General features: G+C 67.2%; 1 protein-coding gene across 1 annotated transcript; it reads right to left on the bottom strand.

The window, feature by feature from the left end:
• Positions 1-2,456: 2,456 nt before the first annotated feature.
• NCKAP1L (NCK associated protein 1 like) lies at positions 2,457-13,015 on the bottom strand. The gene is made up of 31 exons (XM_074564971.1): positions 12,290-13,015; positions 11,915-12,025; positions 11,485-11,577; positions 11,326-11,382; positions 11,100-11,242; positions 10,897-10,987; positions 10,674-10,811; positions 10,543-10,591; positions 10,228-10,384; positions 9,576-9,632; positions 9,167-9,263; positions 8,793-8,902; positions 8,462-8,594; positions 8,269-8,350; positions 7,917-7,975; positions 7,446-7,591; positions 6,983-7,115; positions 6,744-6,863; positions 6,101-6,240; positions 5,812-5,943; positions 5,486-5,704; positions 5,221-5,351; positions 5,037-5,134; positions 4,687-4,780; positions 4,499-4,581; positions 4,281-4,361; positions 3,962-4,055; positions 3,684-3,800; positions 3,286-3,395; positions 3,099-3,188; positions 2,457-2,600 (listed from the first exon to the last, which is right to left on the bottom strand). The coding sequence occupies exons 1-31, from the start codon at positions 12,878-12,880 to the stop codon at positions 2,475-2,477; spliced, it is 3,882 nt and encodes a 1,293-aa protein (XP_074421072.1). The 5' UTR covers positions 12,881-13,015; the 3' UTR covers positions 2,457-2,474.
• Between the last annotated feature and the right edge of the window lie 265 nt (positions 13,016-13,280).

Here is a 13,280-nt window from a genome sequence, read left to right as displayed (position 1 = left end):
GGGGGTGCGGGTACCCCAGGACCCCTATGGGGGGGATACCCCAGAGCCCCTTTGGTGCTGGGGGTTGGGGGGGGTACCCCAAGACCCCTAGGGAAGGTACCCCAGGACGCCGTGGGGCTAACAGGGCTTGTAGCCCAGGACCCATGGGAGTACCCCAGGACCCCAATGCTGCTATGGGGGGGCAAGTACCCCAGGACCCCCATGGGAGAGGTACCCCAGGACCCCTACAGAGCTGGGGGGTGCAGGTACCCCAGAACCCTCATGGGGACCCCTGGCCCAGTGCCCCCCACATGCCACACTGGGGGTCTCTCCGAGCAGTGGGTCAGAGCCTGCCTGGGGCGCGGGGCACCGTGACCCCCACCTCCCCCAGCCCCGCTCCCTGCTGAGACCTGCCCCGTTCGTCACACATCACCGAGGCCGGTGACAAGGACACCAGCGACCGTCCCCTCCCGCCAGCCACCGGCAGGCTCTGACTTATCGTAGGACCTACCCAAACGCCGACGGGGGCGTGGGGGGCTGCTGGGCCTATTAGGGCATGGGCCCCCCGGGCTGAGGGGTGCGGGGGGGTTTGGGAGCAGCCTGAGCTTGCGGGGACCCCATCCCACAGGCTCACGGACACCCCCCGTCCCTGCCCCACACACCTTGTCCCCCCCACTGTACCCGTATCCCACCGGGAAACCTCGGGGTGCCAGGGCCGGAGCCAAGGGCCTGGGGGGCTCGGGAAACTTGGGGTGCCAGGGCTGGAGCCGAGGGCCTGGGGGGCTGCGGGCACACATGGGGGGGGATATTGGGGTGCCGCAGGCGGGGGGGGGCACGGCAGCACCCGCTCTGCCTCCCGCGGCACGCGCCGAGCCGCAGCCCCCGGGGAATATTAATAAGCCTTTATGTAACGCCGTAGGTGTGAGCAGCACCCACCGCCGCCGCACCAGCATCGGGGGGGGGGACCAGGTGGGGACCCCCCACCCCAGGGTGCCATCCCCGAGCCCCCCCCAACCTTGTCTCGCTGTCCCCGGTGGCTCAGCTGTGTCCCCGCCCGGAGGCTCTGTCACCTCCCGGCCTTTTCGGGTGAGCACCCATGGGTGCTGCCCGGGGCTGCAGCCATTTAGCCACCAAAAAGGGGGCTGTGATCCCCCCATGGGTGTCCCCCGCTTTGGTGCAGGGTGTGGGGGGCACCCATGGGACCCCCACCTGGATGCCGGGGTAGGCGAGGTGGGCTGTGACCCCCAGCACACGGCGTGGGAGCTCCCATACCCCCCGCTGGGGACATTTTGGGGTCCCCAAACTTTTAGGGGGGAAGGGGCTCAGAGGTGGGCTGGGAGCAGCGACTTGAACAAAGAAGGGGGGAGGACGGGACACACAGACCCCCCAAGTGGGGGGCGCGGGGGGGCGGCGGGCGCGGGAGAGGCCGTGGGCTGAGATGCGCGCGAGACAAAGCGGCGCTGCCGGCGGGGAGCAGCTCGTTACCGCTTAATATCGTGATTGATGAGCGCGAAAATAGACTTTTGCAGCAATCTGGAATAATCAGCAGGTTCTGGGCGTTAATTCGGGGGAGTTCAGCCCCCCGGGAGCGCAGCCGGAGGGGGGCAGCGGGGGAGCCCAGCCCGCTCCGGAGGTTTTTTTTCCTCCAACCCCCCCCCCCCCCAACCCCTGATGAATTAATAAAGCAATTAGTGCCGGACGAGGCGGACACACGCTCAGGCTCGGCCATGCCATCGCGGTTGGGTTTGGGGGCCGGCCAATGGCACGTTCGGCCTCCCCCAGCCCCGCTATTGCCGGGTTGTGCCGAAGGGGCTCCGGGGAGGGGGCTCAGGGCCGCGGCAGCCGTTGTCCCCCCCCTTTCCTCGGCACGGCCGGTGACTCATCCCGGAGCAGCCGGCCGTGAGCGGAATGGCAACGGCCGCCCTGCCGCCTCCTTCCCTCGCCCCATTAATTTTCCCCCAAGATGCTGCACGGGAGAAAAATAAACACCCTGAGACGAAGGAAAGGGCCGGTGGGGGGGGCGCGTAGAGAAAAAACGTGACTTGAAATAGCCCCGGCCGGGCGGGAGAAGGGAAACTGAGGCACGGGGCTGGCCAGGATCGTTGCCAAGAGAAGCGGCGGCTTTAATTAAAGCTGGTAAATCTTGCCGGCAGCTCCAGTCCCTGCGTGTCCCAGCCCCCCAAGGACCCCAGCACCCCCAGCACCCCCCCACCAACAAGCCCCCACAGGGTTATTTCTGCTGGGGACACGGGGCCGGGCACCCAGCCTGGGGTGCTGGGGCAGAGCCGGCCCCGAATATTCCCTGGGTCCCCCCCAGCCATGAGTCGGACGCAGCCAAAAAGTGATGGGAAAAGTGAAGGTGGCAACGGCTGGACGGGGACAGTTGGGGACACCGCGGTGGCATCCAGCGGTCGAGGGAGGACGCTGGGGTCCCGGGGCGGGGTGGTTGGAGGGGTTTGGGGTCGGGGGGGGGGGGGATGAGGCGGGGGCCGGGCTCAGTGCGAGGGGCCCCTGCTGAGCAGGTTTTCCCGGCACACCTCGCGGTAGGCGTTGCGGAGCAGGACGTAGGGGAAGCAGGTCTCCAGCATGTCCACCGTCAGGAAGGACGACTCCGCCACGATCTAAGAGAGGGGGTCACACAACATCAGCAGCGCCCCCCCGCCTCCGCCTCAGTTTCCCCACCGCCCCCGGAGAGGGGAGCAGGCTCCCGGCCCCTCCCCAGCAGCGCTGGGTGCTCCCTCCCCGGATGGCTCATGTGCCCCAACTCCAGATTGAAATATTTGCATTTAAATTGCTTTGCAGCAGGGCGAGCGCTCCCTGAATACCAATCCCCCCCCCCCCCGACTCCGCTCGGCCAGCCCAGCCTCTCCCCGGGGGTGTCGGAGCTGGATTCGGCCGCCCCAGACCCAAGGAGAGCTGGGCAAGGGCTGAGCACCCGGAGCCGGCTGCGCTCGTGGGGCTGGAGCAGCCCGGGAAGAGCTGGAGACCAGCAGAGACACGGAGCTGGGATGTGGCCCCCGCCCAGGAGAACCCCACGGCCCGCCCCGGGGACACCCACAGCCCACCTGGGGCCACCCGCAGCCCACCCCGGGGAGCGCCGGGGCTCTGCCGTCACTCACCAGCTGCATGAGCAGGGAGATGGAGTCGCGGTTCCTGGCTCGCAGCTTGTCCGTCTCCTGGCCCAGCTGCAGGAGGCTGACGGAGGCCAGCTGAGGGACGGATCCTGATCAGTGCTGGGGACGGCGCCCACCCCGGGAGGGTGCCCACCCCTGGCCGGGCACAGCCATGGCCCCCAGCCGCTCTCACCAGCAGGAACTCCTTCAGGTGGGTCTCGATGTTCTTGTTGTGGACGGTGAAGAGGGCGGCCGACACGTGGATGATGGCCTTGGCCAGGCAGTGGATGTTGTTGTTGTAGCCTGCGGACAAAGGTAGGTTGGGGACAGCGGTAGATTGGGGACACAAGTAGGTTGGGGACAGCGGTCTCCACCGTGCCCACCTCCCTTGGCTGCAGTTATGGGGCACCAGCCCTGCCAGCCCTGTGTCCTGCTGTCCCCGCCATCCCTCAGCTGCGGCTACGGGGCACCGATGACCTCAGGGGTCCCAGCACACGCAAGGTGTGACACTGTGGGGGTCTGGGTCATGGGGACACTGCCAGGACTAGGGGACACAGGGATAAAGCTGCCAGGGACGTGGCCAAGCCTCACCGTCCATCTCGGTGTTGTAGAGAGACGCCGGGTCGGAGGCCAGCAGGGGCAGGGACACGGCCACGAAGACCAGGAGCAGGCAGGCCACCTTGTAGTCCTCCTCCGGGGACGAGCCATCTGCCAGGGAGGGAGGTGACACTACATGGGGTCCGAGAGGGGACCCTGGGGGTCCCAGGGAGGTGGCACCGGGTGGGGGAAGGTGAGCGGGGCTGGGGGTCCGTGGCAGGGTCATGGATCTCGGGGACAGTCCCTGTGACCCCAGCAGAACCCGCCGGTACCTGTCTTGCTGCCAGCGAGGACGTTCACCAGGGCGGGGTCAACCTCGCAGGGGATCCCCGCGGCCGAGGCCAGCTCGAAGATGCTCAGGGTGACCTGGGGGGACAGGGACACGCAGGCTCAGGTCTGGGGACACGGGGCGCAGATGGCCACGGAGGACCACGCGATGCCACGTGATGCCACAAGGTGCCATACAACGCCACACAGCGCCCCGTAGCACCATGCGGTGCCACGCAATGCGGGGACGGGACAGCCCTGCCTGGGGACAGCTGCCCCAAGCACTGCAGGTGCCACCCTATCCCCGTCCCCTTCCGTGCCCACCTGGATGTCGGTGTCAGGGGTGACAACATCCGCCAGACACTCGATGGGGCCCATCAAGAAGGGGCAGTGGTGGGAGAAGACCTGCAGAGAGAAGCTCACGGGGCTGCTGCTGACCCCTGGCGCTGTGGTGGCTATGGGTGGGGGTCCTGCGGGGTGGGGGGGTCCCGTGGGGTGGGGGACCTCTGAGGTGGGGGTCCCGTGAGGTGGGGGGCACCCACCTCCCGCAGGCCCTGCTGGGCCATGGCGCGGAAGCTCAGGATCTCCCCGATGATGGTCATGCGCTTCAGGACGTTTTCGGCCGCTGCGGGAGGAGTGGGGTCAGTGGGGACACACGTGGGGACACGTGTGGGGACACATCCCAGTCCCAGGCTTCCCCTCCATGTCCCCAGTTCATCCCCAAACTCACAGGTCAGCCGGGGCAGCAGAGCTGCCATCTGCTCAGGCTTGCAGGAGCTGGAGCGCAGCTGCACCAGCGTGTCCATGTTCTCATTGACCAGCTTCTGCGGGGGACACGAGGCTGGTGGCATCGGGGACACGGCGAGCCCGCAGCCAGCCAGGAGCGACCCAGGCATCCCGGCCCCTCTGCCCATCTGGCCGGTAAGCCCAGGGGCCAGGCAGGGGACTGGGATGGTCCCTGGGGTGGCCCTGGGGTGGCCCTGTCACACATCACCTCCAGAACCTGGTGCCAGCACCCCAACCCTGGTCCCCAGCCCCCTGATCCCGGTCTCGGTCCCCCAACCCTGGTGACCTCCCTACCTTCAGCTCGGTGACCTGGGAGCCCACGTGCCACATGAGGTTGTCGCTCAGGAACTTCATCCCATACGGCCCGATGAGCTCAGCCAGCGCCCGCATCTCTGCGGGGAGGGGGACAAGGACGGGGACATCAGCGGGGTTGGGGGGTGATGATCCCCCACTGCCGCAGCGTCCCCGCGTCCCTCACCCGAGACATCGGAGAACTCGGCGGCGCTGAAGGGGGGCTCACCCTCCCGGGGCACGGTGGTGAAAGCCTGCAGGGCGGGGGCCAGGACAATGGCCCCCGTGCTGGCCTGCCGCAGCAGGGCCTCCAGGTACCTGTGGACACGGAGCTGCTGCCACCACCCAGCAACAGGACCCACGGCACCGTGACCCACGGCATGAGGACCCACGGCACCGCAGGGCCACCTCCCAGGAGGGAAGGAGGGTGCCGGTCCCAGCAGGGCACCCACCAGTTGGTGTAGATGGTGGTGAGCGTCTGCTCGCTGGCGGCGTCGCGGGGCTGCGTCTGCTGCAGGAGGACGCTGCGGACGATGCGCCCCGTGTCCAAGCCCACGAACTGCCCCAGCGACTGGATGAAGGTCACGTAGGCGCTCAGCCCCACCAGCACCTCCGAGGGACGGGCCACCTCCTGCGTGGCCTGGCTGTAGCCCGCCATGGCCACGATGGCTCTGCGGAGACAGGAGGGGGCTGTCCGGAGAGCCGTGGCTGTGTCCCCTCCCCGGCAGCGCCCACAGCCCACCCTTGCCGTGTCCCGTGTCCCTGGCACGGTCCCTACTTGGTGAAGCGTGTCTCCAGGTGGCTACTGAGGTACTCGGCCGGTGTCACCGTGTGCTCGAAGACGGTGAAGTTGGGCACGTGGTTGAGGCTCAGGGACAGCTCGGCCAACACCAGGTGCAGCTTGTCCATGCTGGGGTGCGGGGACAGAAGCCGTTAGCCACCCCGCGGCCCCGTGGGGACAACCCCACTGTCACACCATGTCCCCACATCATGCCTTGCCCACACCCAATGTCCGGTGGCCACCGCTCCCCGCCAGCCCACCCTCGCCAGCCCCGGGTGGCTCTCACTTGGTGGTCAGGGTCCGATCCTTCCTCTGGCTCTCGGCCCCCGGCTTGTCCCGCTCGGGTTCCCCCTTCTTGGCCGGTTGCTTCAGGGTCTTCTTGTTGCGGGCTTTGCTGACGGTGGAGGCGCAGTGCTTGGGCAGCAGCTGCCGGACACGGGCAGCGCGTTACCACCAGCCACGGCACCCAGGACAGCCCAAATGGGGCCTCCAGGACCAGAGGCCACCGTCCCCAAGGTTGAACTGGAGGGACACCCTGCCAGGTCTTCCCGCCCAAGCTGTCCCAAGGCTTTGGAGAACATGGAGGCCGAGGAGGCCACAGAGGTCCAAGGGGACAAAGAGGCCACAGAGATCACAGAGGTCAGGATACCCCAAAGGCCATGGAGCCCCTGAAAGCCACAGAGGCCATGGAGACCCCAAAGACTACGGAGACCCCAAAGACTACAGAGACCACAGACACTCCAAAGGCCACAGAGATCCTTAAGGTCATGGAGACCTCAGAGGCTTTGGAGACCCCAAAGGCTACAGAGATCCTGAAGGTCATGGAGACCTCAGAGGCTTTGGAGACCCCAAAGGCTACAGAGATCCTTAAGGTGATGGAGACCTCAAGGTCATGGAGACCTCAGAGGCCCCAGAGGTGCCACCCTCACCTGCTCACTGAGGTTGTGCTGCTCGGCGCAGGCATCCATGACAAAGGCGCTGGCCTGACGGGCCATCTCCTCCAGGAACTTGTTGCACAGCCCCAGCGCAATGGCCTTCAGGTGGGGATACTGTGGGGGGAAAGCCATGACACCGTCATGCCATGTGGACCACGGCCACACCTGCAGTGTGCCACCAGCTGCCTCCAGGCTGCCATCGTCCCTGTGTCCCCCCGGGCAGCAGGACCCACCTCCTCCGGGCACATGGGGTGGACACAGCGGGAGAAGTGGCTGCAGAGCAGAGGGAAGGCGATGCTGTAGCGCAGCATTGAGGGCTCCTCCATCGTCGCCACAAACATCTTCTCCACAGGGCGAGGGTAGAAACTGCAGGGGTGGGGGCAGAGGGGCAGAAGAAGGGGGCAGGGAGAGCAGGAGAGGGGATTTGTCTTTCTGGAAACGCTGTTCCTGTGCCACACGTGTGTTGTCCCTGTCCCCACATCCATGTGTATGTCCGCCTAACCTTGCCCAACCTCTCCCATGGGTGACATGTCCCCCACAGCCACCTCCATCCCTTCCCACACCTCTCACCCAGCATACATGGGCACCTTTCCGTGTGCGCTGGGGTGCAGGATGTGGCCCAAAAATCCCCAAGCCAGGGTGACCCCCGTTCCGTGACTGTGGGGAAACTGAGGCAGAGCGGGCGGCTGCGCTCACCACAGGTCAGAGAGGTCGGAGGCCTCAGCCAGCAGCTCCTCCAGGGAGTCCAGCAGTTTGGTGTGGAAGACGATGAGGTTCATGACGCGACCCACGTCGGGGTTGGAGCCCAGCGGCAGCGAGGCCTTGGCCACACTGGTGTAGGCCTGGGGGGGCAGCGGGCTCAGGGGCAGGGCAGGGGAAGACGACAGGGACAAGGACAGGGATGGAGACAGCAATAGGGAAGGGGACGGGGACAGTAACAGGGAAAGGCATGGGGACAGCAATAGGGAAGGGGATGGAGACAGCAATAGGGAAGGGGATGGGGACAGCAATAGGGAAGGGGATGGGGACAGGGATGGGGAGAGAGGAAGGAGATTGGCACAGGGACAGGAACAAGGCTGAGGATCAGGATGGGGTCAGGAAGAAAGATGGGGATTGGGATGGGGACAGGGACAAGGATGGGGACAGGGACAAGGACAGGGACAGCACCTGCAGCCGGAACCAGTCCAGGCGGAGCGGTGCGAAATCAAACTGCTCCTTGTCATCGACTGCGGGGAAACAGAAACGTGGGGAGACGCAGCGGTGGGGAGGGGGCTGAGGGGACTCTCAGTCTGGGGGTGCTAATCTGGTCCTGGAGGTGCCGGTCTGGTGGGTGCCAGTCTGGGGTGGCAGTGCCCACCCCACCGGACCCCCAGGAGCTGCCATCTACCCGCTGCCCCCCCGCCATGCCCACGCCTGGGTGCCCAGCACGGTCCAGGACTGCTGCAGGGCGCCTGGGGCAGGGGGGACATCAGTCCCTGGGCAGTGCCAGGGACGTGTCAGGGGGGGACACGATCCGTACCTTCCTTGACGGAGAGAGCCGAGAGGGAGCTGACAAAGGACGACAGGATGATGGACTCCTCCTCGGGGCACACGGAGAGGTTCTGCAGGGCCGGGGATGGGGACGGGATGAGGGACAGCCAGGATAAGGCACAGGGGACAGGGGAAGGCCCAACGGGGGACACGGGTCAGCCCCTGCCAGTGCCCCGCCGTACCTGGATGACTTCGCTGAGCACCAGGGCGTCGAAGCGGGCCAGGTACTGGATGTGGTAGCGCTGCAGCACCCCGACCTGCCGCCGCACCAGGCTCCGCAGCTGCTCCATGTGAAAGAGCAGCTCCGCGACGTGGCTGCCACCGGAGCCACCGGTCAGAGCCAGGCCTGGCTGTGCCCCCCAAGTCCCCCCAGTGCCAACTGCGCCCCTGGCACCCTGGCGTTTCCCCAGGGCAATCCCCACCATGAGACCAGCTTGCCTGCGGCTGGGGGTGCCCCCCACGGGCACGGATACCCCCCGCACAGGGCCAGTGCCCGCGCACCGTTGTGCCAACCTGTCAGCGAAGTCCTCGGGCGTCTTGGTCTTGGTGACGTGCTCGGCGTGCCGTACCAGCCAGCTCACCTCATCCCGGCAGAAGGAGAGCGCCATGAAGACGAAGAGGGCCTGGGCAGAGCCGGGGTTAGAGGGGACCAGGCACGGGGTGCTGCCACCAAGCACTGCCACCAGCCTGGCGTCGATGGCCCTGGGCTCGCACCGATGGCCCTGGGCACTGGCACCGCATAGCACCGGGCTGCCACAGGCCGTACCCCCCCACAGACCCCACCTGCACCCATTTCACACCCCCACGGACATGCAGAGCCCTTGCGCCCACCCCCTGCGCCCCCAGCCCTGTCCCCCCGCCCCCACCCGCCTTGCCCCCGTGCTCACCTTGGGTCCCAGCAGCCCGGGCTGATCCTCCAGCAGCGCCTGCAGCTCCCGCACGGCCCCGCGCAGGTACGCGCGCCGGCCCCGGTGCAGGGATCCGCTGCAGGGGGGGGTCAGGGTGGGGGTCAGGGTCCGGGCCACCCAACCACCCCCCAGCCACCCCACTGACCCAGTGGGGACATTGCAGGCAGCACATGGGGGCTACAGCATGGGGCCAGTGTGGACCTGATCTGGGCACCCCAGACACCCCCCCAGGGCGCTGGCACCCCCAGGAGCCCCTGGGGTCCCCACAGCTCTCTGGGACTCATGGGACCCCCAGGACCCTCCAATCCTTTGGGATGCCCTGGGACCTCCCAGCTCTCCAGGACCCCTGGGACCCTCCCCAGCCCCCCCAGACCCACTGTCCCCCAACCTGTGAGCCACGGCTTGTTCCTTGCACTCCTTGAGATCGGCCACTCGCTTCCCGTACCTGCGAGAGAGCCACGGCAGGGCAGTGCCAGGCACGGCACCCGGTACGGCACCCAGAAGAGCCCATGGCACAGCCCCTGGCACCCTTTGAAGTCTCCTGGCACCCAGCGCAGCCCTTGGCACCCAGCAGAGCTGCTGGCAGAGACCCCCAACCCCTGCCACCCACCATGGCACCCCCCTAGCACCTGGCACGGCACCCAGGAGACCCCCAGGCACCCCTCAGAGCCTCTGGCACAGCCCCTGGCACCCAGCACAACCTCCTGGCACCTTTTGAAATCTCCTGGCACTCAGCACAGCCCCTGGCACCCAGCAGAGCTGCTGGCAAAGCCCCCCAACCCCTGCCACCCACCCTGGCACCCCCCTGGCACCTGGCACAGCACCCAGGAGACCCCCAGGCGCCCCACAGAGCCTCTGTCAGAGCCCCTGGCACAGCCCCTGGCACCCAGCAAAACCTCCTGGCACCCTTTGAAGTCTCCTGGCACCCAGCGCAGCCCCTGGCACCCAGCAGAGCTGCTGGCAGAGCCCCCCAGCCCCTGCCACCCCCGGTGGCAGCCTCCCAGCACCCTGCACAGCCCCGGCGCTGGCACGGCCGTTACCCCTTGAGGCTGCCAAGCAGCTCCTCGGTGACCTTGTGGACCTGGAGGGCCTCGTCGCGGAGGAGGGTGACGTAGAGCGAGCCCTGCAGCGCCAGCCGCCACAGCTCCAGGCACTGTGGGGACGAGCCCAGTGCCCCCGGGCACACCAGGAACCCCACTGCGGGCACAGCCGTCAGGCGGGCAGGGGCTGCCCATGCTGCTGGCCCCGCAGTGGGCAGGGGGACGGCCCGAAACTGGGAGCCAGGTTGCCCCTGAGGGGCTGGGGACCCCGTGCCCACGCGGGGCTGGGGACCTGTGGCCACCGCAAGGACTCACTGAGGATCCAGCGCTCCATCACCTCCAGGGACAGGTACTCACAGGCCATCTGGGGGGACAGGTATCACCATGTCACCGTCCTCAGCCCTCCCCCAGGCTCCCCCAGGTCCCCGCGGCACGGTGGCACTCACGGTGTCGGAGCTGGCAGGGCTGAGCATGGTGCCGGCGGCACTGAGCAGGCTGAGGAGCTGGTCGCTGCGCCACTGCTCGGCCCCCTGGTTCCTCCGGGCAAAGAGAAAATGGAGGGACAGGAGGGCGCTGGTGACAGCCTGGGGGACAGGGGGACATCAGGGGGGGCCGTGGGATGGCTCAGGGCAGGATGTGGCCCTGCTGGCTGGGGGAGCCCCATCCCACCTTGGTGTGAGGTCCAAATTCCTCCGTCAGCTTCTTGAGGGGGTGGTCGTACTCCAGCACCATCTGTCCCAGGCGGGCAAAGCTGGGGTCACTGTGGGGACAGTGGCACAGGGGTTGGGGACAGTCCTCGGGGCCAGCCCCAGTGGGGACGGTCTGTGGGGACAGCCCCGGTGGGGACACCCAGGTCCGTGGTTCGGACCCACCTGGTGCCGTGGCTCATCTCGTGGGCGCAGTGGTACATGCCGATGAGCAGCCGGCGGTCCTCGGTGCGGGCCAGCAGCAGGACGAGAGACACATAGGTGACAACCAGGTCCAGGTAGCTCTTGGTGAAGTCATAGTTGACGTGCTGGGGAGGGGACAGCCATGAGGGCATGGGCACAGCCACAGCACCCCCAAAGTACCCCCCGGCACCCCCGGTGCCCCACTCACGATGTCGAAGTAGCACTGGCTGGCATCGATGGTGTTCAGCAGCTCATAGACATGGTCCTGGCAGGGAGGGGACAAGGGGCCTTGTCACTGCTGTCCCCCCCAGGTCTGAAATGACAGCACTGCTCCCCCAAAACCCCTCTCTGATCGCACCCGGCTCACCCTGAACTCCAGGACGTCCAGGAAGGAGTGGTAGAAGGGTCCCAGTGCCCGGACGATGTCGCCCTTGTCCTTGTGCACTGGCCCCAGGTGTTGCTGCAAAGGGACAGAGGGGACACTCCTGGGTGGGGGTGACACAGGGGGGATACCTGGGGTGGAGTGACATGGGGCAGGGGGTGGCAGGATGACCAAGGGAGGGGGATGGAGGGGAAGCCAGGTGGGGGTGACACAAGGTGGGGTGACACAGGCCGGGGTGACACGTGGGGGACGGTGCGGACACTGGATGGTGGGACAACCCAGGGTGGGGATGGTGAGGACACCTGGGATGGGGTGGCACGGGGTAGGGGGCAGAGGGGACAGCCAGGGAGGGTGACGCGGGGTGGGGGGGACAGAAGGTTGGGGACAGAGGGGACACGTGCAGAGCATCCCTCACCGTGCTGCTCCGCACGTCAAGGTGAGGAAACTTCTTGTTGATGAACTTGACAGAGGGCTCCATGGCCTTGTCGCTGAGGAAGGGCGGCCGCATCTTGGGGTCGGAGCAGGTCTGTGGGGACACCACCCCCGCCCCCAGCATCAGAACCCCCCCAAACCCCCCCCCGACCTCAGACGCCCCCATCAGACCCCCCTGCCCCAGCAATCCCACCCCCCCCCGCCTCCTTTCTTCAAGACCCTTCTTCCAGGAAGAAGCCAGGCTCTTCCCCATTAGACGAGGGGGAGCGGGGAGGGGAACACCGTGTCCTGTACCCCAACCCTTCCACCCCCCCAGGGGACCCAGGCATCTGGGGGGCCCCCCCGCCCCCACACCCACCTTCTTGATGTTGTAGATGCGGACGAGGACGCCCCGTCCGCGGTCGTTGAGGATCGTCAGCTTCTCGGCGAACTTGTTCTGGTAGACGGAGGGCAGCGACATGGCGGCAAAGTGCTGGGGTGGGAGCGGGGTGGGCGACACTCTGTGTCCCCCGCGGCCCCCGAGCGGCCCCGCGGCCCCGACACCCAACTTCCCCTTCCTGGGCTTCCTGGGCTGGGGCCCGAGCTGGGGCCACCGCCACGTGACGCCACTGCCACCACCCCACGACACCGCCGCCACCCCGTGACGCCGCCGGTGCCTGACGCCATGGCTGCGCGACGCCACGGACGTGCAGGTCCGGCCGTGGCCGTGCCACGCTTGCCATGGCCCGCTGACGCCGGCCACGGCCATACGACGCCGGCTGTGGCAGGTGACACCGTCACAGCCGTACAGCCACAGCCGTACAGCGCCAGTCCCAGCCGTGCCATCCGCACCGGGACCGTGGATCACCGGCCATCGCCATGTGGCACTGGCCAGAGCCATGTTATGCCGGCCAGGGCCATATGGCACCAGCCATGGCCCTATAACAGCACCCAGGGCCCTGCGACACATGCCGTGACCCGTACAGCACCAACCAGGCCCGTACAACACCGTTCTGGGCCCTATAACATGGTGCAGGGCCCTGTAACAGCACCCAGGACCCTCTAACACCACCCAAGGCCCTATACCACCGCCCAGGACCCTGTAACATGGTGCGGGACCCTATAGCACCACCCAGGGCCTATAAAAGCCTGTCCAGGCCCACACACCAGCACCCAGGGCCCATATAGCACCGCCCAGGGCCCCCGTAACACTGCCTGGGCCCATATACCATGTCCAGAGCCCCTATAGCACCACCCAGGGCCCACAGACCACCACCTAGGCTCCTATAGCATCTCCTGGGGCCTATGTAACTGCCTGGGCCCCTATAGCACTGCCCAGGGCCCACAGAACATCACCTATGCTCCTATAG

The sequence above is a fragment of the Larus michahellis genome, chromosome 22 (assembly GCF_964199755.1).
Source record: "Larus michahellis chromosome 22, bLarMic1.1, whole genome shotgun sequence".
Taxonomy (NCBI): domain Eukaryota; kingdom Metazoa; phylum Chordata; class Aves; order Charadriiformes; family Laridae; genus Larus; species Larus michahellis.
Note: the sequence above shows the minus strand (reverse complement) of the source record. Positions and strands in the feature narration are given on the sequence as shown.

What these genes read in the sequence shown, in the direction of transcription:
- NCKAP1L (XM_074564971.1), bottom strand. Translation starts at nt 12,880, where the DNA reads ATGTGTCGCAGGGCCCTGGGTGCTGTTATAGGGCCATGGCTGGTGCCA. An exon ending in GCCAGTGCTACTTCGACATC is followed by an intron (nt 11,243 to 11,325) that starts GTGAGTGGGGCA and finishes TCCCCTCCCCAG; the next exon opens with CACGTCAACTATGACTTCAC. An exon ending in TGGACTGGTTCCGGCTGCAG is followed by an intron (nt 7,592 to 7,916) that starts GTGCTGTCCCTG and finishes CTGCCCCCCCAG; the next exon opens with GCCTACACCAGTGTGGCCAA.